This window comes from Cnephaeus nilssonii (assembly GCF_951640355.1).
Source record: "Cnephaeus nilssonii genome assembly, chromosome: 6".
Taxonomy (NCBI): domain Eukaryota; kingdom Metazoa; phylum Chordata; class Mammalia; order Chiroptera; family Vespertilionidae; genus Cnephaeus; species Cnephaeus nilssonii.
The window spans coordinates 23,774,193-23,801,222 of NC_137077.1; the positions used below are offsets into that span (position 1 = coordinate 23,774,193).

The window sequence follows — 27,030 nt, forward strand, 5'->3', positions numbered from 1 at the left end:
ATCCTCTGGGTATCACCCGCTCTCCTCCCCCCCCCCCGCCCCCCCCCGTTTATCCTCTCCATTTTCGGTCACCACTGCTCAGGGGTCAGTCCTCATCGTGATAACATTAAGCCACCAGGGACCTCTTGAAGTTTGCAGCGTTTTCCTCTCCAAACCATAAACTGAACAAACACTAGAGTAATCTTCCTGATCATTAGCACAGGCTAAGTGCTTTATCCACACTCTTAATGTCACCGTGTCTCTGGACTGCCCGCTCCAGGGCCCACAACCTCCAAATCCCACCATCACTGCGCAGCCACCCTTCCGTGCTGCTGCCCGCACCGCTCCTGTGCTTAGCAGGCCGGGCTTCTCGTGCTGATGACGCTTCGTTAGAATTAACCTTGCTATGAACTCTTTCCCACTTAACCACTGCAGTCTATGTCCTTCCAAAGGAGGCTGTCCACACCATTAGTAAAGCACCCAGCATACTATGTTATAATTAGCAGATAATGCCTCTCTCCTATTAAGTAGTGAGGTAGTGGGATCTTACAGTGATCCTTGCTTGTTTTTCTACCCTCGGCACCAGGTACATAGCTCCTTTAAAGACGTGTTTCTTCAACTGACACCCGTCTACCCTTCTCCAGGCAAGCCTATACAACCCGCTTTGTTTTGTCAGCCACTGCTGCCTCTCGGGAAATGCTCTAAACCTGAAGTAATTCTCTTACAAGCAACTGGCCACTTCTTCCTTTCCTTGTAATGCTACCTCCTCTACAGATCTTTTCCAGTGACCTGACAGTTGGTAATTTTCTTCCTTCGCTTTCCTGAAACATGCCAATCCCCTAATCCCTTCATTTGCCATATTTGGCACAATAAATATATTTTATTTTACATAAAGGCAGACTTAATAAACCTCAATCATATATGCAACCCTATCTCAACTGCGAGATGACAATGTCAAGACACAGCTTTTGGAACGAGGCGAGCTTCTGACAGTGGCCGACCTCCAGCCGTGCCCAAGCCCAAATTCGGAAGGTCTCGCATGACGCGGGGAAGATCATCATGGAGTTACTACCACAGCTTTTAAACTGTACACGTAGCTGAGATCACATACTACGGTATCTCCCAGGTAAGAATAGACGGCTATTTGAGGAGACTTATCCAAGTCTTATTTGCCTCCTTTCCCCCCTAATGTCGCCTCAGTTGCAGTCAGTAGACGACACAGTGGGGTCTTTCTGCCATGTTGACACTGGGACCTGCTGTTGGGGTCGGGTTATCCATGTGCACCTTCACTGTCCTCACACTGACGGCCGCCAGCACCAAACTGCAGATGCACTGCTATGGCCTCATTTAGGAAACATCAGTAATCCAGGTTTACCACACCATTTACATCTCCAAAGTACAAAGCAATGTGCCATAAAAGGTGCATTTAATAGTAGCTTTATTTTCAATAACTGGCAAAGGAGGAAGGGAAAGACATTAATGTGTTAAAATTGAGTGATAATAAAAATAATTTAAACACAAAATGAGAAAAAAATGGATTAATTTCACTTGACTTATAAAAATTTTACTTATAGAAAATCTTTTTATTAAGTCAATTATCCAGCTCTTACCTGAAATTCTTTTTGTAATAAGATGGGACTTAATAAATTAAACATGGTTAATTTTAAAAACAAAAAGCAAACAACACTCATAAAATGTCACCATATAAAATTTAAATATGATAATAAGGACCCTCTCATCTGGATTGGTAGTTATTATGTCTTTGGGAAAAGTCAGTTAAAGGAGAAAAATCAATAAAATGATATATATGTACTTGAAACATTTTAACTAAAAACAAATAAATATACATTAATTTGCTAACTTCTGATGTAGGACTATGGATTTTATTTTTATAGGTTATCTGACTAAAGTTCTTAAGCAAATCACAACCAAATTCATCTACCACTTATGTTTCCATTTCTTTAATGGGCAAGAACTTGTGAAACAATGTAAGAAAAGACTCCTTCTAGATTATGACTGTCCCCTAAATATTTTTCAGTTGCTTCCTCCAAACTAATTAGACAGAAAAAAATGTAAAGCAATTTGTCTTTCCTGAATCTTTCAAAAACATTTAACTTAGGTCACAGAAAAACAATTCTCTTCCCTCATTCATGGTTCACTGGTGTCTGTAATGTTTTAGTTACTGTACATAATGATAATAAGCACACTGTCCTAAACAGGCTTAGGAGCAGTGGTGGAAGTAGATGTGTGGCAGCCAGGAGCCAACCAGGCGGTCCCCTGCTGAGGGCATCAGGTGGAGATGTCAGTGCTTCTCTAAAGTCAGCTCAAGTTTTGCTGAAGTTTCACATAACTATTCACTAACCTGCTTGCTCCCCTGATCATTCTTATATGCATAATAGAGGCCCAGTGCATGAAAATTCATGCACTGGAGTGGGGGGGTCCCTCAGCCCGGCCTGCCCCCTCTCACAGTTCGGGAGCCCTCAGGGTTGGGAGGCAACCCAGTGATCAGGGGAAGGCGACGCCCCCATCACACCTCTGCTGCTGCCACTGCTGGCAGCGCAAGCCTCGGCCGGCCCTGGTTACCTGAGCCTGGGGGCTGAGAGCGGGTCTGGCCTCACCATGTGCCTGCCGCCCCCTGGCTGGGCTGAAAGGACTGTGGGACTCCGGAGTCTGCCACACAGGTCTTATCTAAGGAATTTGCACACTATGGTGTTCTACACATAGTAGACACTGAATAAATGCTGTGTATTTACCGAAAATTTTAATGACCTTTGTCTTCCTATGTCATACGGAAACCTGAAAGCAGCATCTGGCTATACTGTCTGGGGTATTGCCTCACCCAGTGGTCGGCAAACTGCGGCTCGTGAGCCACATGCGGCTCGCGAGCCGCAGTTTGCCGCTCTGTTGACTCATGAGTTTGCTGATCACTGGCCTAACCCTTATACTAGTAAGAGAACAAGAGAGAAAGTAGCAGGAGTCCTTGTGGCGGGCAGAACAGTAAGGTAGCATAGCACCCCCGTTTTGCTTGGTGAAGGACGAAAGCAGAAGCTGCACAAAGAACGCTGGCAGCACACTGCTCAGAACAGGAGAGGGGACAGAAGAGCTGCTCCGTGAAGAGGCCGAAGGGCTCACTACAGGCCCAGCTCTGGTTTAGTAACGACTCGAAATAGGCAATTCCGTCACACACGTTATGTAGTTAAGTGAGAAGCAAACGTCTCTATTTGAAATTTTCAGTGATAAGGGAGAGACGTGATCAAGAACTTCTGTCTTTTACATAGTAACTAGAGATTCTTGCTCAAATCCCACTCAGTTCTGAGTGGGCATCAGCAAACTACTTTCAATACAATAAGCTATTCCTGGTCCAACTCTAGTACAAAGACTAGAGGATAAAGAACATACTGTAAGAAACAAAAGTACAGTTGTGAGGGAAAAAGGAAAATAAAAGTATTCTTTTTGCTACCAATGACTTCTTATGGCCTTCTACACAAGAGCCATGTCTTTGAGACTTAAGTAAAAATTAATACACGCTGAGAGCACTGGCCTGCACAGGCCAGTAGGGCAGCCACAAACCACATGTGGCTACTGAGACCTGAAATGTGGCGCGTCCACACTGAGATGTGCAGTAACTAACTATAAAATACGCACTTGATTTTATAGACTTAGTACAACATATATAAAGCATTTCAGTAACTCCTATATTGATTACACGTTAAAATAATATTCTAAATATGTTGTGATAAATAAAATGTTTAAAATTAACTTCACCTGCTTCCTTTTACTTTTTTAATAAAGCTATTGGAAATTCTTAAGTTATGTATGTGTCTTGCATCACACTTCTCTTGGGCAATGCTGGTATAAAATATATGGAAAAAGCAGAGAAAGAGAATCTCAGTTGTGATTCAATAAACTGTTAAGATTTGTCAGTCCTTCGTAGCAGCCTATTAAGGAAAGTTCCATTTTCCAGAAGATGGGTACTTCTGATGTTCTATAAACACAGGACTTAAAGCCAGAGTAGCTTGGGTTTGAATTTGATCTCTGCCACTGACCAGCTTTAAAGCCAATGACTCCCTAGCCACAAAATCTTGGGTACAAGGCCTACCTACCTCCTAATGCTATTAGGGGGATTAAGCACAATTATATAAAGAGCCTAGCATTTTAAATGGTAAATAACCCTCCCAACAAAATTTCTGTGACATGGTTTTTTAAAAACCATGTCACTTTAAAAAAAAAAAAAAAGACTGATAAAATTAGTGGCCTTACGGGTGCTGATTTTAAAAGACTTTGGTTTCTAAAATCAAAAGGAATGTACTATTAGTAAAGATTATAAAATCTTTATCTTTGAAGAACTTCAAGAAGCATATTATTTCTCCTGGAAAGTTTAAATCAGAGAGTTGAGAAGGAAGATCAGAGGCCAATCTGGTTCTAAAACTCATCATAGGGAATTCATTTGACATTTGTGGAATATCAACTTCCTCATTTATCGAATGGAGGAGGATGACTACATGATCTCTGAAATCCCCTTCGGCACCAAGACTCTTCTCAACAATGAACCGGGAAGTTAGATACAAACCTCTATGCACCACTTTCAAAGCGGGCCAGCCTACCAGTGCATTCTTCCTTCTCACCACTCCCTAGTCACGTGTTTTAATAAAGCAGCTTTCTGACGGTATTCCATGCTCCCTGCCCCAACTGTTTCACCCAGGAACTTCCTATGACCACTTCCTCTCAATGGATCTACTTTAGTACACATGTAGAAGCCAGTGAAAATGAGGAAACTGTTGCCCTGTCCTCTACTACAGTTTAACTGTTCTCACGTTGGGGGCACTCACGTAGTTGTTAACTAACTCATTTGTTAAACCCAGAAAAGGGATGTAGAAAAACAATGTGACATTTAATCTAGGGTCAAAGATAACGAAAATGATCTGTAACACAATGATTTGTGAAATTACCTGCTGGTTGATTGGTTGCATTTCACCGGGGTAATTGTGGACAGGGTCCCTAACTAGAAATTTTATATTCATTTATTTTCTGATCTGAGATTTTAAATAAAGCATCTCCTATTTTGCCCTAGGGAGGCATGTGACTTTAGGAAATTAATTTTGCTTTCTGTGACATAGTTTGCTTATCTCTAAAAGAGAATTAATAAGCATCACATGCTCAAAGGCACTGTGACCTCACCAGAAAGGCTCAGTACAAGCATCAACTATCAAATTTCAAACAGGCAGATCTCACAGTCAGAGCTGACAGAGTAACAACAGTGTCGAGGTAAAATTTTAAAGAGGCAGGAGTTTTGAGAATAAGAAAAGGAAAAAACAAAAACGGAACGCCTCCTGGCTGCCCAATGACGGTACTTTTCCTCCTGGAAAGCCTGGCTTTCCCCTTGCTAATGCAAGCCAATGTGGACGCTGCTTTTACAGGCGGCCCGATTTTTTCGGTTCCTCAAGGAGGAAACGTTAAGGTTCTGCCTTCATATAGCAAAGCAGCACTTGAAAATCGCCAACAGCTGAATGAATATCTTTGCTTTTTCACCCAGAGGTGATGTAAATGAGAGGTTTTAGAGAAAAACCACTTTTCTGGGCCCTTAGAGCACGGTGTTCTTCCACTGCTGGTTCAGAGGATGTAAGCTGTGGAGCAGACCCATTTTCTACTACTGTTATGCTTGTAGCATTATATACAACAGCCTCAACAACGTGGTTCCTCGGTTGGGCACTCCTTGTTCAGTACAGCCCACGTCCTTTCCAGCAAGAAACCATGCGGTTCCCTCTGCTTTCTCAACCAAACTGCTCCAATGAGCATCAGACAGTGCGGCCCGCAGTGCCCCCTTCTCCCTGTCCTTGCCATCGCTTTACCACATCCCTGCCCTTCCAGCCAGGGATCACCATGATGTCCTTCCCTCACCCAAGCCCACCCCGAGTCCCTTTCTAGTGTGCTGCAGTAAGTACACACATTTCTGAATGTGACTTTAGGAAGTACTAGCCTTCCTGAATGTGTCCAATTGTTAAAAAAGAAAAATGAATACATTAAGAAAATAAGGCTAAACTTCTGAAAAATCCTGTCCTGCTCCAGGTCTCTTTGACCTATGAGGAAGAAACAAATAAGACAACAGTTTGGGTTTCCTATGGCAATCGTGAACATCGAACAAAACAGCACTCCAAAAGATGACGTGAGCGCTCGCCAGGCGTCACCCTGAGAAGGGTGTACTTCCTTCCTGGAAGCCAGGTGTGTCTGACACCGCAGCGAATGGGCCATCGCTGTTTCTCCAGCTGCTAACAATAAACTCTGCAAGGAAGGACATTTTCAAAGCACCCACCTTGTTGAGGACATCTCGCTGGCAGCCAAGATAAAGATTGGGAAGAATTCTGGTTGGCCCAATGTTGGCAACCGGTAAGCAGGGCTGAGAAATGCAGGTAGGAACTAGAGTGGATTTTCCTTCACAGAGGCCAGGGAAACAACGGGAGAACTCAGCAAACCCACCTAAGGATAAACAGTATAAAATTATGCCATGCACAAAATCAAATGCTGTACAACTGAAACTAATACAAAGTAATACTGAATGTAAACTGTAATTAAAAAATAAAAAAGGAGAAAATATTAGGAAAAATGTGTCTATTTTTATCTTGTCATTTCTGACTTCAAATCTTTTGTTTTGTAACTTTCATAATATGTAAGTAAAATAGTCAATGTATGTAATTTATAAACAAGTAAATTTTTAAAAAAGAAAGAAAAATTAAATCCCATCGATGCAAATGGAAACACTCACACCTATCCCAGTCTGCACGCTGACTGCTAGGTCTGACACACCATCCAGCACCACGTCTCAGCTTGTGGGGCCACAGCAGGCATGCGCAAGCCTCGAAGGCACTTAGGATGCCTCTTCTCTTCCTCACGCTCTCCACTTGCACATATCCGGCAACATTTGCTCCCCACTCCCCATCCCCGTGCAAATGCTTTTTGTGCAATGTAAAGAGTATTTAAGGAAAGTAGCAAGTAACCAAGGCAAGGCCATTATTCACAGAAACAAAAAGGGGATATAAAAAATGTGAACTGGGGCCATATGACATTTCTTCAAAATTTAACTAATCAAGTTAAAAATTCTTTCTGGAATTAAGTTTAAATCTTTCTACTGTACAGTTTTTTTATTGCAAAGGTATCAGAAACATACTCAGCTCTACCCTTACAAATACAGTCTATGTCAAGCCCTTGGGATTCCCTGAGTGCTTAGTCAAGGTTCCCATGGTTACCACTGATTCCTGAGGGCTCCTGTTCATTTCGCTGAGCACTATAACGAAGTGCTGACAGACCCTAACTGGTTAGGGTACAGGGGGGTCTCGTGACAAGATTCCCGAACTCAGATGAATTCCTTTTTTCCCTAGTCCTGTTCTTATAATGATCTGCTCCATGACCTTCGTGAAGTCACAATCTTGCCACTTCTTAACGAAGAGAAATGTAGCCATAGGAGGCGCTCTCGCCTCCTCTGGGGAAAGAAAGAATGTACAAGGTCTTCATGTATTCTTTACTATCCAAATCCGAATCCAGGAACCACGTAGATTCTGATAAATTTTCAGATAAGTTTCTTGCTATCCAAACTGTCACTATTAAGTTCAAACTCAGGAACTAAAGATATTTGGATCATAGAAAAGACTTGTATATTTTAACACTTTTTCATTAGAAAACAAATACCATGTTAAGTCTTATTAGGAGACAGGGAAGCCCCACTTTTACCTCTTTGATCAAGCCTTAAGACCTTAAAATCCCATTAAATATTTATGAGATGCATAAATCCATTTTCTTGAGTCACATTCTATTAGCATTTAGTCCACTTCCAAAAGGCATACAAAATATGCCCTCAAAAACTGCAGAAGTACAGGGAGAGGGAGAGAGTGCCATCCCTCATTATCCCCTGGAGTATGTGCAACTCAAGCATAATTGTGTCTATTGTCTGCGCTGGGTATATGTTCCACAAGGCAGCCAGCTAGGATGGCGGAAATCAGTGACAACTAGCCCCCCTGCAAAATGTAAGAGTGGGTGTGCATTCCTAGCCTCCCTCCCGACTGTCTGGACTATTTTACTCATAGCAGTTTGCTTACCAAAGTTGTTAAGGTAACCTGATGGAAAGAATAAGTGGCTCCACTACAGAAATCCCAAATTCCTTTGTGTGACAGATGAGGCCCTCGGGGTCTGTACCTGTACAGTTTCATTTCTTACCATTTGCACCATGACCTCCAGCTACATGAAAGTCATTATTTCACACATTCATGCTCTTCTCTCATCCAGGAATACCACCACCACCGCACACAGCATACAAACCACACATACAAGCCCACGATCGTGCAGCAGAAAAAGTAAGAACACAGGCTCTTGTACCCAAGTTCACATTCTAGCTTCACCCCTTTCTAGTTGCCTGATTTGGGCAAGTTATTTAAGCCCCCTGGCTATTAGTCTCCTCATCTGTAAGTAGGGATAATGATGTTACCTACCTTATAGAGTTGTTGAGAGCATTAACTTAGTTAATACATCTAAGTAGCTTTGTGCTTGGCACATAGTAAGCACTCCACAGGTATCAGTAATGGTTGTTTCTATACTAGAGGCCCGGTGCATGAAATTCATGCACCGGGAGAGGGGGGATGTCCCTTGGCCTGGCCTGCACCTTCTCCAATCCGGGATCCCTCTCGCAATCTGGAACCACTGGCTCCTAACCGCTCACCTGCCTGCCTGCCTGATGCCCCTAACTGCTCCCCTGCCAGCCTGATGGCCCTAACTGCTCTCCCCTCCTGGCCTGATCCCCCTAACTGCTTTTCCCTCCTGGTCTGATCCCCCTAACTGCCTAGCTGCACTCCCCTCCTGGCCTGATCCACCTAACTGCTCTCCCCTCCTGGCCTGATCCACCTAACTGCTCTCCCCTCCTGGCCTGATTGCCCTAACTGCCTAACTGCTCCCCACTGCCAACCTGATCCCCCTAACTGCCTATCTGCTTTCCCTTCCTCTCCATGCCCTTTGGACCCCCGGCGCAGGCATGCTGAGAGCTCTCTGCCGCGGCCCCACACCCGTCCTGATTGGTCGTTACGTGATGGCGTCCCGGTCAATTTGCATATTCCTCTATTATTAGTATGGATAGTGATCATTCATTTAGGATCTAGCCTCGTATCCAGGAGGCCTTCCTCCAACCTTTGTCTACAGCTTATTGTTTAGCTTCATCTTGTTAGGATTCACCAGAGACGAAAGGTGAAAAAAGAAAGCAGTGCTTCTAAGGTTACATTTCCCAAAGTGTGCTCCAGAGCACTGGTGCCCTGCAGGAAGTTGACAGACGAGATATTGGTCCAAAAAGTAAGAGAAATACAGCATATCACATGTCCCTGGGAGTGTCACAGCACACATTAGCATATCAAAGGCTCCAAAAAGTAACTCCAAAGAAACTAGTTTAATTTCATTGAACTCAAATAGTTTCCCAAACTTTTTTGATCATGGAATTCCCCCACTCATTTCCCCTCCTAAAATATATAGAATATTAATGGAACTCACACTTAAGGAAACACTATACTGGGGCCACTGCAACTATGAAATAAAGTCAATTAGAATTCCTACACCTGCAAGTAAAACCTGCATACAATCTCAAAAATAGGGGCCAGCCAATGTTGGCATGTATATGAGTGTCACTGTTTAGGATTTATAATTTTGTTCCTCTTCAACGTAATTGCATAATACATGAGGTTCTCCACCCCAAAGTAGTTCTTATAACAAATATTAGAGTCTCATCATTCTTTACCTAGCTTACACCTACCCAGCAAAATAACTGACACGCACTATCTATATATATAAAAGCCTAAGCGACTGAACAACTGGTCAACCAGTCGCTATCACGCACAATGACCACCAGGGGGCAGACACTCAATGCAGGAGCTGCCCCCTAGTGGTCAGTGTGCTCTCACAGCCAACCTCCCGCAGCCTCTCCCCCCCGCCAGCCGGCCCCCATCAGCCCCCATCGGGGCCGGCCAGCCAACCTCCCATGGTCCCTCCCCCCAGCGAGATGGTCCTGATCAGCCCGATCGCCGGCCAAGCCGAGTGACCCCACCCATGCACGAATTCATGCACCAGGCCTCTAGTTTTGATTATAACTTAACTGTAGGAGTTTAAATTTTAACTTCTATTAACTTCTGTGGTTCTAGTGTTTCTCTAAAGAACAGTTTTCTTTCTTTTTTTTTTTTCTATTCTGGATCCAAACAGTTCATGGGATGATCTCTCATTTAAATCCAACAAGATAATATTCTAATAAATGGTCTCAGAGAAAAGAGAAAACAGACAATCCAAGGAAACTTGGCTTGAATTCCATTTTAAATGTGTCAGTAATCATACTTATAACTAATGTAAGTAACCAGAGAATTACCGGACATTTACTATGTGACAAGCATTGCTTTAAGCACTTTACAAGCATTTATTCAATCTTTACAACTACCCTATGAGGTAGGTGCTATTATTATGCCCCTTTCACAGATTTTTAAAAAGGTTCAGAAAGACAGCAGATACTAGCTGGCAGAGCTAGGACACGAGCCCCAGCAGTCTGGCTCAAGACTGTACCCTTGATCACTATGCTATATCATTCTCTAAATACTATGGATCAGCCCTCTCTTGGGTGTGGGACAGTCTTGCTGACATCCACAGAGTCCTCCCCGCACACGCCGTGCCCTGCCAGGTCTCAATACCAGGCTAAAAATGGCCTGGGCCTCTCTCAAACAGATGGAAGAGCTTGTTTCCCCAAAGCTGTGTGGTTCAAAAGCTCCAATGACAGAGGTTAGGAGAAGGAGGTCTGACATGACCAGAAACACCAGAGACGCCTTAAGTGCACTTCACAAGAGAGAGCGGAAACATACACTGAGTCTCTGGTTGGTTTGAGAGCATGGTGTGAAGCTGTAGCTACATCTCGATGGCTTTGGGCCACCCTAAGGACAACTTTCAGAGGGGACACACTTCTGAAACATTCATGAACTGAGAGTCCAGGCCCAGCTCCACCATTGGTGAGTACAGTGACCCTAATCACTTTAACTTCAGTGGACCTCAAAAGGGAGTGTGGCTTTAGAAAATTCTAAGAGAACAGAAATAAATGAGAGAAAGAAACCCGTAGTCGGACCCCAAACAAAACCCTAAAGGCAAACAAAACAGCAATAACACATTGTTAAACACACTATAAAACAAAAGGAATCCTCTTTTTTACAAATCTTTTCAACTAATCTCCAGCACAAATTGCAACAGCCTTAAAATATTTAACAGAGCATTCACTTAGTGTTCAGTCCGTCTTGAAATGTCCCAAACCACAGCTCCAAGTCACTTGCAGAAAACTCGACCTCAGCCAAAGGGCACATTTTCCCTGATCTTTATCTAGGACAAGGTTCCACTCTGCTGACATCCTCCTTCATTGACAGCTTTTTCCATTCACTGACCTTTCATTCATCGTTGTACTCTAGTGACCCCAGTTTCATTTCATTAATTAACAGCAGATGAGACACTGCCTGGTTTCCCCAAACCCTTGAAAAACTATCTGTGGCCTCATCAGCAACTCAGTTTAGAAATATGTCTAAAATGTCCCACTTCCTCTTACAAACTAAATCTAATAAGAAGAAAAGTCCAACTCGTTTATATAAACTTTTTGTTACAAATGGCTGACACAATAAGGAGTCACCTTATCCACCCCTGTCATAGCTCCAGGCTGTCCCACACACTCCACATGAGTTACATTACAGGAAGACATAACATCAGTTCATTATCCTTCTTTGTTTACTGTGAAAAGCAGTACCGAAACACTGATAAGCTTCTTGAACAAGTTTTAGAAGTTTTTAAAGTTATTTAAGGACTTGATTTGCCATCCAATCTTACCAAATTGTTCCTATCCCTAGATTTTACGATGTTTATCATCTGGGAATGTAGAAAATAAAAAGTCATATGACCCATACATGTGCCCTAAGATAGACCTGAACCTAGGAATGGCTGCAGCTGCTATTCTCCATTATTTTTCCCTGGCCTGTGGAGAAACAGGGATGGGGCCTGACACAGATGTGCACACATGTTCAACTCTACAGATCTGGATGAACAGGCAGACAAACTGCAATGTTTAAATCCATATTTCTTTAGTATAAATGTGTGTGTGTGTGTGTGTGTGTGTGTGTGTGTGTGTGTACTAGAGGCCCGGTGCACAAAATTCGTGCACGGGGGGGGGGGGGTTGTTGTCCCTCAGCCCAGCCTGCACCATCTCCAATCTGGGACCCCTCGAGGGATGTCCAACTGCCTGTTTAGGCCCGATTCCAGTAGGATTGGTCCTAAACGGCAGTCGGACATCCCTCTCACAATCCAGGACTGCTGGCTCCCAACTGCTCGCCTGCCTGCCTTCCTGATTGCCCCTAACCGCTTCTGCCTGCCAGCCTGATCACCCCCTAACCACTCCCCTGCCAGCCTGATTGATGTCTAACTGCTCCCCTGCCAGCCTGTTTGCCCCCAACTTCCCTCCTCTGCCGGCCCGGTCACCCCTAACTGCCCACCCCTACAGGGTTGATCGCCTCCAACTACCCTCCCTTGCAGGCCAGGTGCCTCCCAAATGCCCTCCCCTGCTGGCCATCTTGCGATGGCCATCTTGTGTCCACATGGGGGCAGGATCTTTGACCACATGGGGGAAGCCATATTGTGTGTTGGAGTGATGGTCAATCTGCATATTACTCTTTTATTAGATAGGATGGAGGCCTGGTGCAGGAGTGGGGGCCAGCTGGTTTGCCCTGAAGGGTGTCCCAGATCAGGGTGGGGGGTTCCCTTGGGGAGTGGGGCGGCCTGAGCAAGGGGCCTGTGGTGGTTTGCAGGCCGGCCATGCCCCTTGGCGACCCAAGCAGAGGCCCTGGTATCTGGAATTTATTTACCTTCTACAATTGAAACTTTGTAGCCTGGAGCGGAGCCAAGCCTCCTGCATGCTCCATGGCCGGCAGCCATTTCTGTTTGGGTTAATTCACCTTCTATAATTGAAACTTTGTAGCCTTAAGCGGAGGCCTGGGCCCGGCCAGGGTGTGCGGAAAGCTTTGCTTCCTCCATTGCCGCTGGCAACCCTGGCCTGGTCTCTCCAGCTCCGTGGCTGCCGTCATTTCTGTTTGAATTTGTTTAACTTCTATAATTGAAACTTTGTAGCTTGAGTGGAGGCTTAGGCCTGGCAAGGGCATGTGGAAAGCTTGGCTTCCTCTGTTGCCTGGGAAACCTTGCTCTCTGTGGCTGTAGCCATCTTGGTTGGGTTTATTTGCATGCTCTCCCTGATTGGCTGGTGGGCGTGGCTTGGGCGTAGCGAAGGTGCGGTCAATTTGCATATTACCCTTTATTAGGTAGGATATCTACCTAATAAAAGGGTAATATGCAAATTAACTGTCACTCTGTCACAAAGATGGCGGTGCCCATAGCCACCAGATGGCGGCACCCAGTCCCCTCAACCTTGCCAGAGTCCCCCAGTCCTGGGGGGGCTGCCACTGAGAGCAGGCAGCGTGAGCGGCCTGGCGGAATGTTTGCTTCGTTGCTACAGCAATGGAGGGCCTCTGGGCAGCGGGCACGGAGCAGCCGGGGCGGGACGCTTGCTTTGTCACTACAGCAACACCCGGCCACAGATGGCCTCTGGGGGACAGGAGGGCCGGCCTGCAGCTTCCATGGCCGAGCGCAGGCCCGGAGAGGAGACGGCGGGCCTGTCTCCCACGGAAGCAGCGTGGGTCCCTCCCACCTCCCGCGGAACTGGCGCGGATCCCTCCTGGCTCCTGTGTGGCTTACTGCATGCGATATCGTGAGATGGGCTACTTGTGTGCGTGTGCGTGCGTGCGCGCGCGCGTGTGTGTGTGTGTGTGTATGTGAGTGTATCCCCCCCCCCCAGGGGAAGGGAGATGGAGAGAGTGATAGAAACATCAATAATGTTGAATCATTGATTGGCTGCCTCCTGCATGCCCCCTACTGGGGATTGAGACTGCAACCTGGGCAAGTACCCTATGACCTCCTGGTTCACAGATGGACACTCAACCACTGACCCACCGTGGCTGGGCCCATATTTCCGTTTGTTAGTCTTCCACAAATCCAACCAATATCATGCAAGTTTATAAATAAAAACATGTATTACTTTGGACAGAGGAAGTATTTCATATAGCTTTAAGGCATTCATAATTTATCTATCACTCTAATTTAACAACAACAAAAAAAACCCCTCCTTCCTTTAAGTGCACCACCTTCACAATTCCAATCATAAATACCATTATTTTTTTTTGTAAAAGCCAATGTGAGCAACATTCAATTTTCAGAGGGAAAAAACCTGCCAAGTAAAATAAAATACATATCACAACTCTACTAAACAATTCCAATTAGTCATTATTTTCTCTTCCCTCTGACCCTTGCAATCAGCTATAAATCACAATGTTCTTCTTAAAATGAAAGAATATTTAGATAATAAACAAAAGTAGTACTTTACTACAACTTAGTGATGGACCTCTATCCTTTATAGATAAAAGTTAATTCCATTGCTTTAGAGTTGGTTCCCTGCAGGGAGAAACAACTCCTCCACTTAAGCAAATAGGTATCAGAGCTGCCCAAAGTGGGAAGGAAGAATAAAGGCAACTCCCTCCCATTTTGTAAATGGATTCCATGGCTCTATACAAAAATAGTATTTACAACAAAGCTCTACATTATGAAAAACATTTTTCTAAAAAGTCACATGCAAATTTATCTCTGTATATTAAATAATGTTCACATAATTTATATAGTTTCATAATTTTTAAATACAGCTCTCCTGTCATTTAACCCTTTAAAAAACAAAGACCCCCTTTTTGTGACATAAATATAACCCATTCATTTACTGATTCTAGAATGTATGGAGGAATTAAGTGGAGTATACACTGCACCTGTAGAGAAAAATATAGTTCTCTCCATACCGAAAATAAAAATCTGCTGCTTTGCTACTGTACAAAGGAGAGAACCCCAATATTAAAAAATGAAATGCTGAAATGCATATTTCACAATAAAGTGTTGTAACTGTTATTAAGAGTAATTATTTTCTGCTTTAGTTTGAAGTGAATGATTCAGGCAACTTTGTCCTGTAGCTACTTAAAAACAGACTAAAGTATGATTATAATTCTTCCAGGGCCCACAGACTGTATACATGGAGAGTTGAAACTAGTTCAATAAATTGAAAACAAAAATAAAGGCAACATAATTTTATACCCCCAAAGAAATCAAACAAAAATATCTAACTGTAATATTTCAATGCATATAGACTGGTCTGGGTAAGCCAGGCAATATGGGTTTGAGCAACAATTTCAAAAAGGGTAGAGAGATGGCTTGCTTTTCTCAATAACATCAGCAGCACTCCATCTGTGTTCTATCTACTCAACTCTCCACTGAGCAGCCCTGAAGCAATAAACAGCTCTGAAGAGAAAAATCCCAAATGATATAAACCATTAGTCTTAAACTCATCCCAACCGTTCTATCCAATCGAGAGGAAAGTGAACAGATATGCATTTCGGTAAAGACCCTCCAGAAAGTCTAATAAGTAGCCTCTACCTCCTAAAATGTGTCCCATAAATAATTATACAACTCTCCCCTGGGGCATGAGAAATTCTATCTAATCTAATTTTGAATTAACACAATTATCACATATACTGTATAACAAATGAACCAACATTTTCAAAGTACTATTGTAAAACAATCACTAAATACTAAAATAATACAACTTATAATTTCTTGTAATTCATAATATCTAGGTCTTATTTTTCCTCAAGATAACATTATCTAGATAATTCAATTGGCAAAATCCAAAAGTGTCATTTAGTAAAGTTCTCAGAAGATGTAGTGATATTTTTACTATTTTACTGACATTTCAAATTGGCAATACATAACTATGTCCAGAAATTCCTCCTCTTTAAACACACACACACGACTTTTAATAAATGCCCTCAAACAAAGATTGGTCTAAAAACGCAACCAAAATAACCAACCAAAAGGAATAGGAATATGGCCAGAATCTACCACTTGGCTGAATAAATCAACAAGTAGGTGAGCCAAGTTCACTGACTGGTTTTCTCTGGTGACATAACAGAGAGAAGCTGCTCAATGATTCTCTCTCATCATTGATGTTTCTCTTCCCCCCAATCCCCAACACCCACCCTGCCTTCTCCTTTCCTCTTGAAATCAATAAAAAAAAAAATTTAAAAAATCTTCCCTGGGAGAGGAACCAAGATGGCAGCAAAGTTAAACAACTAAACTGCCGCCTCGCACAACAATTTCAAAAATACAACTAAAAAACAAAACGTCTATCACCCAGAACCACGGGAAAGCTGGCTGAGTGGTAGATTTACAACTAAGAAGAGAAGGGAGCGCAAACGCTGGAGAGCTGAGGTACAGGGGGCGCACACGAAGCGGGCCGGCGGCGGGCGACTGGGCGCGCGGCTTTTCTTCAACCGAAGGGAGACAAACTCCCGATCACTCTGAACTCCAGTTTCTGGGGACACGCGGGGGACCCAGACGCCTACAGGGAGAAGCTGGACTCTCGGCCAACGGTCGGAGAGTGAGAGTGACTTTTCTGCAGAGGTGCGCCCAGCAATCAGGGTTTGCTGCGCTGGAGCGTGGGATGCAGGGACTTGAAAACGAGGAAAGGCAGAGACGGCTGAAGGCAGCCATGGCCGTTGGCCACGCCCCAGCCTAGTGACCCCCTGAGGCCCCGCCCCGCCCTGAGACCCCGCCCTGCACATTATACAAACCCGCCCAGGCTCCACACAGCGGCTTTTACATATAAATGGCCTGTTCTGTGGCAGCTCAACCAAATTAACTGCAGCTCCAGTCAGACTGCTCCAAAACTGCCCAAGCAAAGAGGAGAAAACTGTAGCTCTTGCTGTAGCTCCTGCTGGGAGGCCTCAGACCTGCACCCCATTGGAGATCCAGACACTAGGGTATCTAGTATTCGGGATGGATGACACCAGATTTCAACCACTCTCATAAGGGACACATTCAAGAGGCAGACTCAGTGAGCACCAAAGCCCTACTGTGTCTCCAGCACAGCAATTCTTCCGTTATAGACACAGCAGGCCCTCACAGCCAATTGGCCTGGAGGTCAATTCCTCCCAGTGTACCAACAGCAATCAAGGCTTTTAACTACACCAAGACTTTCCACTCAGCCCACAAAGGGGTGTACCAAGAGCGACCACCTAGGGTGATTGGGGAAGCTGAGCTACCAGCCCCTATAGGTCACTGACCACACAAAGCCACTCCATCAACACAGGGAGGCAGCCAAAATGCGGAGACACCGAAGTATGTCACGAGTAGGAGAGATGGAGGAAAGCAAACTAATGGATGACACAGTGTTCAGAACCACATTTATAAGGTTACTCAAGAATCTTCTAAAAACCGCTGAGAAACTTGAAGAGACCTTCAAGGACCTTAATGAGAATACCAAAAAAATTGAAAAGGACCAGTCAGAAATTATGCATACACTGTCTGAAATAAAGAATATACAGAGTAGACCACCGCACCCGAAGAGTCAAACCAAAGATCTGGAATATGAGGAAGAAAAAAACACCCAACCAGAGAGGCAAAAAGAAAGAAGAATCCAAAAGTGTGAGGATAGCGTAAGGAGCCTCTGGGATGGCTTTAAGCGTACCAATATCCGAATTTTTGGGGTGCCAGAAGAAGAGAGAGAGCAAGATACTGAAAACCTATTTGAAGAAATAATGACAGAAAACTTCCCCCACCTGGTGAAAGAAATAGACTTACAAGTTCAGGAAGCGCACAGAACCCCAAACAAGAGGAATCCAAAGAGGACCACACCAAGACACATCATAATTAAAATGCCAAGGACAAAAGACAAAGAGAGAATCTTACAAGCAGCAAGAGAAAAACAGTTAGTTACCTACAAGGGAGCACCCATACGACTGTCAGCTGATTTCTCAACAGAAACTATGCAGGCCAGACGGGAATGGCAAGAAATATTCAAAGTGATGAATAGCAAGAACCTACAACCAAGACTACTCTACCCAGCAAAGTTATCATTCAGAATTGAAGGGCAGATAAAGAGCTTCACAGATAAGAAAAAGCTAAAGGAGTTCATCACCACCAAACCAGTATTATATGAAATGCTGAAAGGTATTCTTTAAAAAGAGGAAAAAGAGGAAAAAAGTAAAGATAAAAATTATGAACAACAAATACATATCTATCAACAAGTGATCCTAAAAATCAAGTGAATTAAAAATCTGAGGTACAGAATAAACTGGTGAACATAATAGAATCAGAGGCATAGGATGGGAGTGGACTGATAATTCTCAGGGGGAAAGGGGTGTCTGTGTGGGGGGTACGGGAAGAGACTGGACAAAAATCATACACCTATGGATAAGGACAACGGGGGGGAGGTTAGGACAGAGTGGGGGTGGGAACCGGGTGATGGGGAGATATGGGGGGAAAAAAGGAGAAACAATTGTAATAATCTAAACAATAAAGATTTATTAAATAAATAAATAAATAAAAATTAAAAAAATAAAAATCTTTCCTGTCTGGGAGGCCTGTGCCCTCCCAATGACACGGTACAAAAATTAATTAATTAATTAATTAATTAATTAAAAAAATAATAAAAAGTAAAAAAATTAAAAAATCTTCCCTGACCAGTGAGTGTATCTAGATATGGCCTTGCCAACTTAGAACTTGTATAAAATGAATAACAATCATCTGGCAATGAGTATTACTACTGACCTAGTCTTTTGAATTATCTACGTGTGTGTGCTATGACCTCTTATTTCTCCAGCTATAATACATTGTGAATTTCATGGGGATAAGAATTACATCTCACACTCCTTTGTTTGTAATCACCTCAGCATTTAAGCACAGTGCTTGGCACATAATTAGAATTCAATAAGTGTTTATTGAATCCTTCCTTGTTACAATGAATAGCTGTTGATGGATATAAGTCTTGTATATTTTTGGTGTTCAAAAGGATTTCCTGATTCCATTCAAAGCCGAAAGCTATGTGGGCAAGGGTGGGGGCCCAGCAACTGCTTCCTATTCCTAGACCACAATGCCCTAGGAGACTCTCAGAGTGAGAGGCAGCACAGGGCAAGAAAAACATTTTCCGCACACACCCTCCATGTGCTTCTGCCTCACTCAGGGAACTGTACGTGAGAGGTGGAGAGAGAAGGTTTTTCTTTGATGCCCCTAAGTCTAGAGAGTCCAGTAACACCTCCATGGTCACCCCAGATGAGGATGGAGTGGCTGCTGGGTATGTCCACAGTGACCAGCTCAGGGCACAACCCAATGAGACTGTCAATCAGGAGATAATGCTATGAGTCAAGAGGAAAAAGAAATATGAGTCTGGTCTCTGGAGAATGACTCTTAAGAATCAAATTGACTAACTAGTAAACTGTCCCTGAATCACCGTACAACTCACTTCTCAGGCCTTCTATGTGAAGCTCAAAGCTTTCTAATCCCCAAAGCCGGCTCTCCCTAAGACCACTTCTATCAGCAGTCCTCTTTGTCCAGATGCACACTTCCCTGGTGACTTCATAGAGAAGTAAGGAAGCTGACTGTACCTGTCCACAGGGTTCACACGTAAGTTCAAAAAACATTTAATGAGCACCTACTATGAGCTGTACAGAGTGCTGGGTGAAGGGGACAGTGGTAACCAAGACAGAAGCCCTCTCTGGAATTGTCAGTTTAGTAGGATACACATTAACCAAATAATTAGATGAAAAATTAACTAATTATGGTAGGTAGCCAAAGGAGTGTTTGTAACAGTGGAAACCAACTTTGCCTGGTAGCTAGGGAAGGCTTGACAACCTCAATGAATCCAGCAGGACACACAGAGGTGGGTGGGGGAGAGGCCCAGGGAGATTGATGCTGCAGGCTTGGAGCACTGAGATAGGCCTGCAGAGCTACAATAAACAAACAAAAAACAAACTGAGGGCTTAAAGTAACATGAGATGAAGTTAGGCAGGAGCCAGTCACTGTAGGGTCTTGTGAGTCAGTTAAGGATTTCAGAATTTATCCTAAGAGCACTGATGTTTATTAAACTAAAGAGTGATATAATCAGAATTACATTAAAAATATAAAATAATCCCTGACCTGTGTGGCTCAGTCGGATGGGCATCATCCCATGCATTGAGAGGTCACATGCACTGAGAGATCAGGGCCTATGTCTGGGTTTGGGGGCTGGATCCCCAGTGGGGGGCATGCAATCAATGTTTCTCACTCCCTCCCCTTTCCGCTCTCTCTAAAATCAACAAAAACTTATTTATATATATATATATATAAAATAAAAATAAAATTTTGGCTACAGTATGAGTAATGGATTGAAAGATGGCAAGACAGAAGATGTGAGAAGACCAGTGAAGAGGCTCCTGAATCCATTTGAGGGAGGGATGATATTGGCTTGACTTAGTTGGTAGCAGAAGAGCAGAGGTCAGAAGAAAGATGTGGCGATTGAGAGGTGACAGGAGTTGCAGCCCAATCCCCAAAGGCTCACAATGCCCACCAAAAAAGGTACAAATCGGTCCTTCTGCTTTGAAAGGCTTGCGTAATTTGATTTCATTTCCTCTCAATTCCTATTTCTCCCCTTCACAAAAAATTCCACTCTAGTTCTTGCTGCCCCATAAAATCTATGTTCATTCCTGACATTTTTAATCATGTTTCTCCCCTCAGCTAAAATGTCAAGGACCTTGCCCACCCAAATCTCACTCATCTTTCGAGGTTCAATTAAAATTTCACTGCCATAACCAAATCTTCCCCAACTTGCACAGACTACGCGGAGTCATCCCTTATCACTACATCATACAGTTTAGCACATGATCACATGCTTCTCTGTTTCATCCACTTAGGTGTGTTTCCCCAAATTAACCGCTAGGTGCCCAAAACAGAGGCAAGCCTTTTGCTTTTCTGGTATCCCACCCCCCAGAGCCCAGCCCAACCACAAGAGTGTCCATCCAACACTGAGAGGCTGAATGAAACAGTCTGGACCTGGCGTGGCTCCAGAGCACACAGATGACACTAACACGACCGGGGCGAGGGAAGACTGATGTCCCCGCTGTCATCGAGGGTGCTTTTGTTTGCCTTGTGCAAAATAGCAGGATGAGGAACTGAGGAACTATCTTTAGTCTGGTCTGCAGTCCATTTTTTAAAAAGACACAGCCTCAGGCATTATGTCAGCCACTGGTAGCTGGGAAATGACATAAACTGGCTTACCACACACTGGCAGGTAGCAATTGGGAGAAAAGATGATCCAATTTGGATAACCTCATGCAAACGGAAGCTCAGAGCAGAGCCAGCAAATACACGGCAACCAGTAGGCAAAACAGCACCTGTTTTTAGTCCGTTTACAGTGGGTCTCAGTCACTGTGGCTTTTTAAACACGAGAACTGCCCATTCCTGAATAACTGCAGTACTTTTACTGAACTCCATTAATATCACTCTCTTTTATCACCAGGATTTGAAATGGGCTGACTGAGGATTTCCCTTCCGTAGACGAAGGGACAGAAGAAATGCCACACCAGACCACAGAGCCGATGGTAACAATAGCACATACTGCAAAATCTATAACCAGAACCATCAGGCTCTACACTATTTCCATCAGGAAGAATAGTAATTGATTCCATTAAAGCAAAGCTAGAACTGCTGACTGAATCCAGATCCCTGTTAAATAGAAAATTTAGAGCGAGGAGTAAATACATTTTTATTCACTCCTAGCTCACATTTAATAAAAATGTATTCACTCCTAGCCCTAACTTCCCTAGCAAATCTAACTCAAAACAAATAAATGTGTATTTGGCCTTTACCCACAGCAAACATTAATCTAAGACTGTAGCTGTGTTCAGAGACGGAATGTTTATAAAAGCCCTTAGCGTTGTACCTAACACTGTACCTAATAGTAAGTGCTTAATAAATGGCATCTTCTGTCATGATTCAGAGCTATACTTCAGCACAGAACAGAGTAGGCAGACTTTCATTTGGTGATCCCCTCTGGCTAAAATAACTTAATGCTTTAAAAATTTCTGTATACAGGATATTTTTATATATTGCTCATTACATAAAATGGGAAGAATATGACTCGGAAATCCACAGAGGCTGAGAGAGAGCCACCACAAAAAGAGCCTTTCAGGATAAGCCTGGTCTGAAATGGGCACACTGGGTCCCCGTCGGCTCCTGATGCTTTCCAGAAGACCCTGGAATTACTGCGGATGTGGGCCTTGGGCTCACAGTGAGGACAGGGAGGGCTGGGGAGAGTCCCCCAAGGGCTCGGTTATTTTCCTCGTTTGTAAATGAAAGGGCTGAAGTCTGTGATTCATTTATGGTTTTTTGCTGTAGGGTTAGCCTGTGCCTCGTCACAGGGTAGAAGTAAGTGCTGTAGAATTTTAAAAAACTGTTGTGGGTCCCTTCTGCTTTTACTCAGAGTTATAACAGTAAGAAAAGAGAAAGAAATAATAGAATAGTATTTTTCATCTATAGGTTGATCTTTATTTTTACTAAAATAACCCATTCATTATTCTTTTCTCTGTTAGCAAATTCAATCATTTTTTTCTTCTATTTTTACTTTCAACTTGGTACCCTTAGAAATAGAACAAAGGCAAGTAGAATAAAGTGATATATGATAAATAAGTAAAGGACAGGAACTAAAATTATTTTTTAAATGGAACTAGTTTTCTGAAGGTTAACAAGACCAAAATAGTTATCAATAAGTCAATGTTGGCAGCTATTTTGTTTTCTAACTCATAATAGGTTTTTTTTAAAAAAGACTATTGATACAGAGATTTCACATGCATTATCTAATATGATCCTCACAATAGGATCCTTAGTTCTAAAGTCATTTTTGTAAAACAAATATTATGTCATACCCATTCTGTCATTTTATTGATTCGAATTCTTAAGTCTTATTTTTAAAGATGGTTGTGAGAGGATGTACATCTTTAACAGTGCTTATTTAATAACTGACTTTGAAATTTTTAAGTGGAAAAGTGGGAGACTTATGGCTAAACAGAAAAATCAGTTGACATTTACATATATAAATTTACTTAGACCATTCTCAATTCAGTGGATTCAAGAACTTGTATTTTCCTATGAGTAGCGTGGTTTCAGAGCTGTTAGCTCTCACCAAAGTTCAGTATTTAAGGATCACCTAAATTAGCACTGTTTAATTGCAAGAATATTTTTATTAAATCTTAAAATCATGTTTAAATCTACTTACATAAATGGAAACATTTTCATATCAGATACTTTTCCCATAGCAGCAATATGCTTGCTCTATCTGAATAAATACACTTTGGAAATTATTTCAATACATTCTCAAGTTTTGCTCCACTTTTAGTTTCATTACTATGTAATATAATCATTTATATTCTAAACTAATAAAATGAATCATATGAAATATAAATGGTATAAACCTATATGCAAGCTGATCCTATATAATAAAAGCTTAATGTGCCAAGTGTCCAGTCGACTGGTTGACCATTCAACCAATCAAAGCATAATATGCTAATGATATGCTAAGGCCGCCCAACCACTCGCTATGCCATGCACTGACTGACCACCAGGGGACAGACAGTCCACCAGTCAACCAGTTGCTATGATGTGCACTGACCACCAGGGGGCAAATGCTCCAACTGGTAGCTTAGCTTGCTGCTGGGGTTTGGCCAATTGGGACTGAGCGAGACAGGCCGGACACATCCTGGAGCCCTCCCATGGTCCCTCCCTGGCTGGCCAACCTCCCACGTCCCTCCCCGGCCCCAATTGTGCACTGGTAGGGTCCCTCGGCCTGGCCTGCACTCTCTCGCAATCCAGGACCCCTCAGGGGATGTCCGAGAGCCGGTTTTGGCCCAATCCCACAGGCCAGGCCAAGGAACCCCACTGGTACACGAATTCTTGCACCAGGCCTCTAGTTTATATAGCAAATATTTATTAAAAGTTTAAGAAGTGCCCTGACCAGGAAGCTCAGTTGGTTAGAGCGTCGTCCCAATGCACCAAAGTTGCAGGTCCAATCCCCAGTCAGGGCACATACAAGAATCAACCAATGAATGCATAAACAAGTAGAGTAACAAATCAATGTTTCTTTCTATTTCTCTCAAATCAATTTAAAAAATTTTTAAAACTTAAGTAGTGCTAGAGCCCTAGCTGGTTTGACTTAGTGGATAGAGTGTCAGCCTACAGACTAAAGGGTCCCTGGTTAGATTCCGATCAAGGGCACATGCTGGATTGCAGGCTTGATTCCCAGTAGTGGGAGTGCAGAAGGCAGCCAATCAATGATTCTCTCTCATCATTGATGTTTCTATCTCTCTCTCCCTCTCCCTTTCTCTCTGAAGTCAATCAATCAATATATATATATAAAATAAATACTCAAAACTTTTTTTAAAAAGTGCTAGAACTTGTGGGGAGCTCAAGATGAACAAGACATTGTCCTCAACTGAAAGAGAATCCAGTGGGGAGTTAAGCTAACAAATGAAAAAGATACATCTCTCTATATAAAAGCCTAAGCGACCGTTATGACCAAACGACCGATGACTGGCCAGTAGCTATCACATACACTGACCACCAGGGGGCAGATGCTCAATGCAGGAGCTGCCCCTGGTGGTCAGTGCACTCCCACAGCCAACTTCCCACAGTTGGCCAACCTCCTGCAGTCCCTCCCCCCGGCCAGCCAGCCCCAGTAGGGATTGGGCGAGATGGCCCCGATCGCACCCAATCTCTGGCCAGGTCGAGGGACCCCATCCGTGATGAATTCGTGCACTGGGCCTCTAGTAACAATATAAAGTTAAATAAGATTTAAAGATAAAAATTAAAGATTTATGCAGGATAGTATAATATGACTATCAAATTAATCATTTTGTTTAGCATACTGACTGGGCTCAGAAAAAGGGATTACATGATTGTTCAGGCAGGGGTTAAGGTCCTGGCTGAGGAAAGCCGCAGGTGTGGCCAATACAGGCAGAGTTCATTGCAGAACCGAGTTCTAAGTCTTAGGCTTAGGCTTGGGAATCCAGTCTCACTGTTCCAATTCACAAGATTCCAATGCAAAGTCCCTCACAGTGGCCACAAGAACATGAAATGAGTTCCCAGACTCACCAACCTAGTTTGGTGGAACTCTACTAACAGTTGTCATATTTACTCCCAATAAAAGAATGTGCCTATCAACCAGAGCCAAAACCTAGTACTATAATTCTCAGTTACAAAATTCTGAAAACTACATTCTAAGAAAAACTGGCTTCACTTAAGAATACTAACGGAGAGATCAGACAGAATCATAGCATAAACAAAAAGTGTGGCAATAGCTGATCTGAAAGAGACAAGAAACTGCCCTGTTCTTTGGGAACTGAAGCAAAGGCCAATAGAGAACTGGAGACACAGAAATCTTATCTAAACCTGCACAGAGTTTAACAGTGTTCACACACTAACAACTGATTAACCTTACTCTCTTAAAACTGAAATGTTTATACTTCTAACAACAAATTGCCAATAACATCAAGTTCACTTCACCCTCCTTGCAACAAAAGACTAAAGGTGTGAAAAGGATAGTATCAATACCTTGTGTTTTTAGATCACATTTTTAAAAGCACTCTTGCCTATCACTGTGGTAGAATCTGCCAGACACAACAGCTTTGAGTTAAAGGTTACTGTGCATTGTCAAACTGTATTCCCAGCTCTGTGATCCAGTGTGTGAAAGGGCTTTATCAGGGGAAGCAAAGGATGAACATTCTGCTTTGGAATTCAACAAGACAGAACTCCCACACCACCTTCCTTTGGGGCAGATATGAAATATTTAGTCTTCCCATGTACTTTGTAAAAATCATCTGGTTGCCTACCATTTGCAAGACTTCCTTTCAGTTGTAAAAACAAAACAAGTAAATAAGTTTTAAAATATTTCCCTTAATTATCAGAAGAAATAGTCTACATACATCCTCTCCCTTCCTCATTGTTCACAATTGTCCAAGAATTGTGATCTGATCGCTGGACTCTACTTCAACTATAAATGTTTAATAAGAGTTTGACACTAGAATACTGATCTGGTTCTTGCCACAGGGGGTGGCAACTAACACCAGAGCAGGAGCTGAGATGTAGAGCACCTGGTGTTCCTAGATCATGGGAAGCAGCTGGTGTTGAGCGATCTATGTGCCACACAGAGCTATCTATGTGGCACTTCTAGTTAATAAATACCAAGTGAAGGGGCATTTGAACTAAGTCAAAAATTCACTGGCCACTGTGTAAGGATGACAGTATTTGAGCAATAGAATAGTTACAGCAATAAAACAAATCATTGGCCACCATAACCTCTAAGTGGTGACGAGCCACTGTACTTTGAGCTCACTGTGAAAAACTGCTTACTCACAGAGCTCAATGAGATTCCGAGTCCTTTCATTTCTACCTCAGGCCTTACCTGCAAGCAGGTGGACAGAGCTGAAGCACTTCTCCAGTTTACCCAGAAGTACAGTGAGAAAACAGTCTGAAGACAGAGATGCAACATCCTGGGAGCTCTGATCGTAAACTACAACCTTCTGACTGCAATCAATGTCGACCTAAAATGCAAATGTGAGACTGTTAGGAAGGACATGGAGAAAAACAATCCCAAAAACTGCTGGTGGTGAAGCAAATGAGTACTTCCTGTTTTCAATTAAAAATTTGAGGGGGGAAAAAAACAACAACGAGATACAGTCAACTTACTGGATAAACCTAGCATACACCAGGTAAATGGATTAAATGCTTGTAAAAATCAACTTTTACAGGCAACTTGATGCTATTTCTGTGTAGATGTGCTAAAAACTACTTGGCTTTAAATTCTTAACACTCTAAAAGGGTAAAGCATAAAAACAAAATAAACCTAACAGTCCTTGAAATAAAAAAACATTTAAAAATGGTTTCTATATAACAAAGAAATCAATTTAATAAAATTAAAACATGAACTCACTTTGATTCCTGAAGAAAAGAAATAGCTTTATCTATCACAAAGATGATATTTTGGATACTAGGAATAACTCCTTGAGGATAATATGCTTACGTCCTGACCAATGTTACCTTACTTTCCCATAAATCAAAAGCACTTTCTAATAT

At 42.9% G+C, this 27,030-nt stretch overlaps 1 protein-coding gene across 3 annotated transcripts in view; it reads right to left on the reverse strand.

Annotated features, from left to right (window-relative positions):
* Positions 1–27,030, reverse strand: part of DUSP16 (dual specificity phosphatase 16) — a 96,372-nt gene that overhangs the window by 11,926 nt on the left and 57,416 nt on the right. For all 3 annotated transcript variants that reach the window (XM_079774783.1, XM_079774782.1, XM_079774784.1), the window contains 2 exons: positions 26,360–26,498; positions 6,290–6,453 (listed from right to left, as the gene is read on the reverse strand). In XM_079774783.1, the coding sequence (XP_079630909.1) occupies positions 6,290–6,453; positions 26,360–26,498 (303 nt within the window). The remainder of the gene's footprint in view (positions 1–6,289; positions 6,454–26,359; positions 26,499–27,030) is intronic.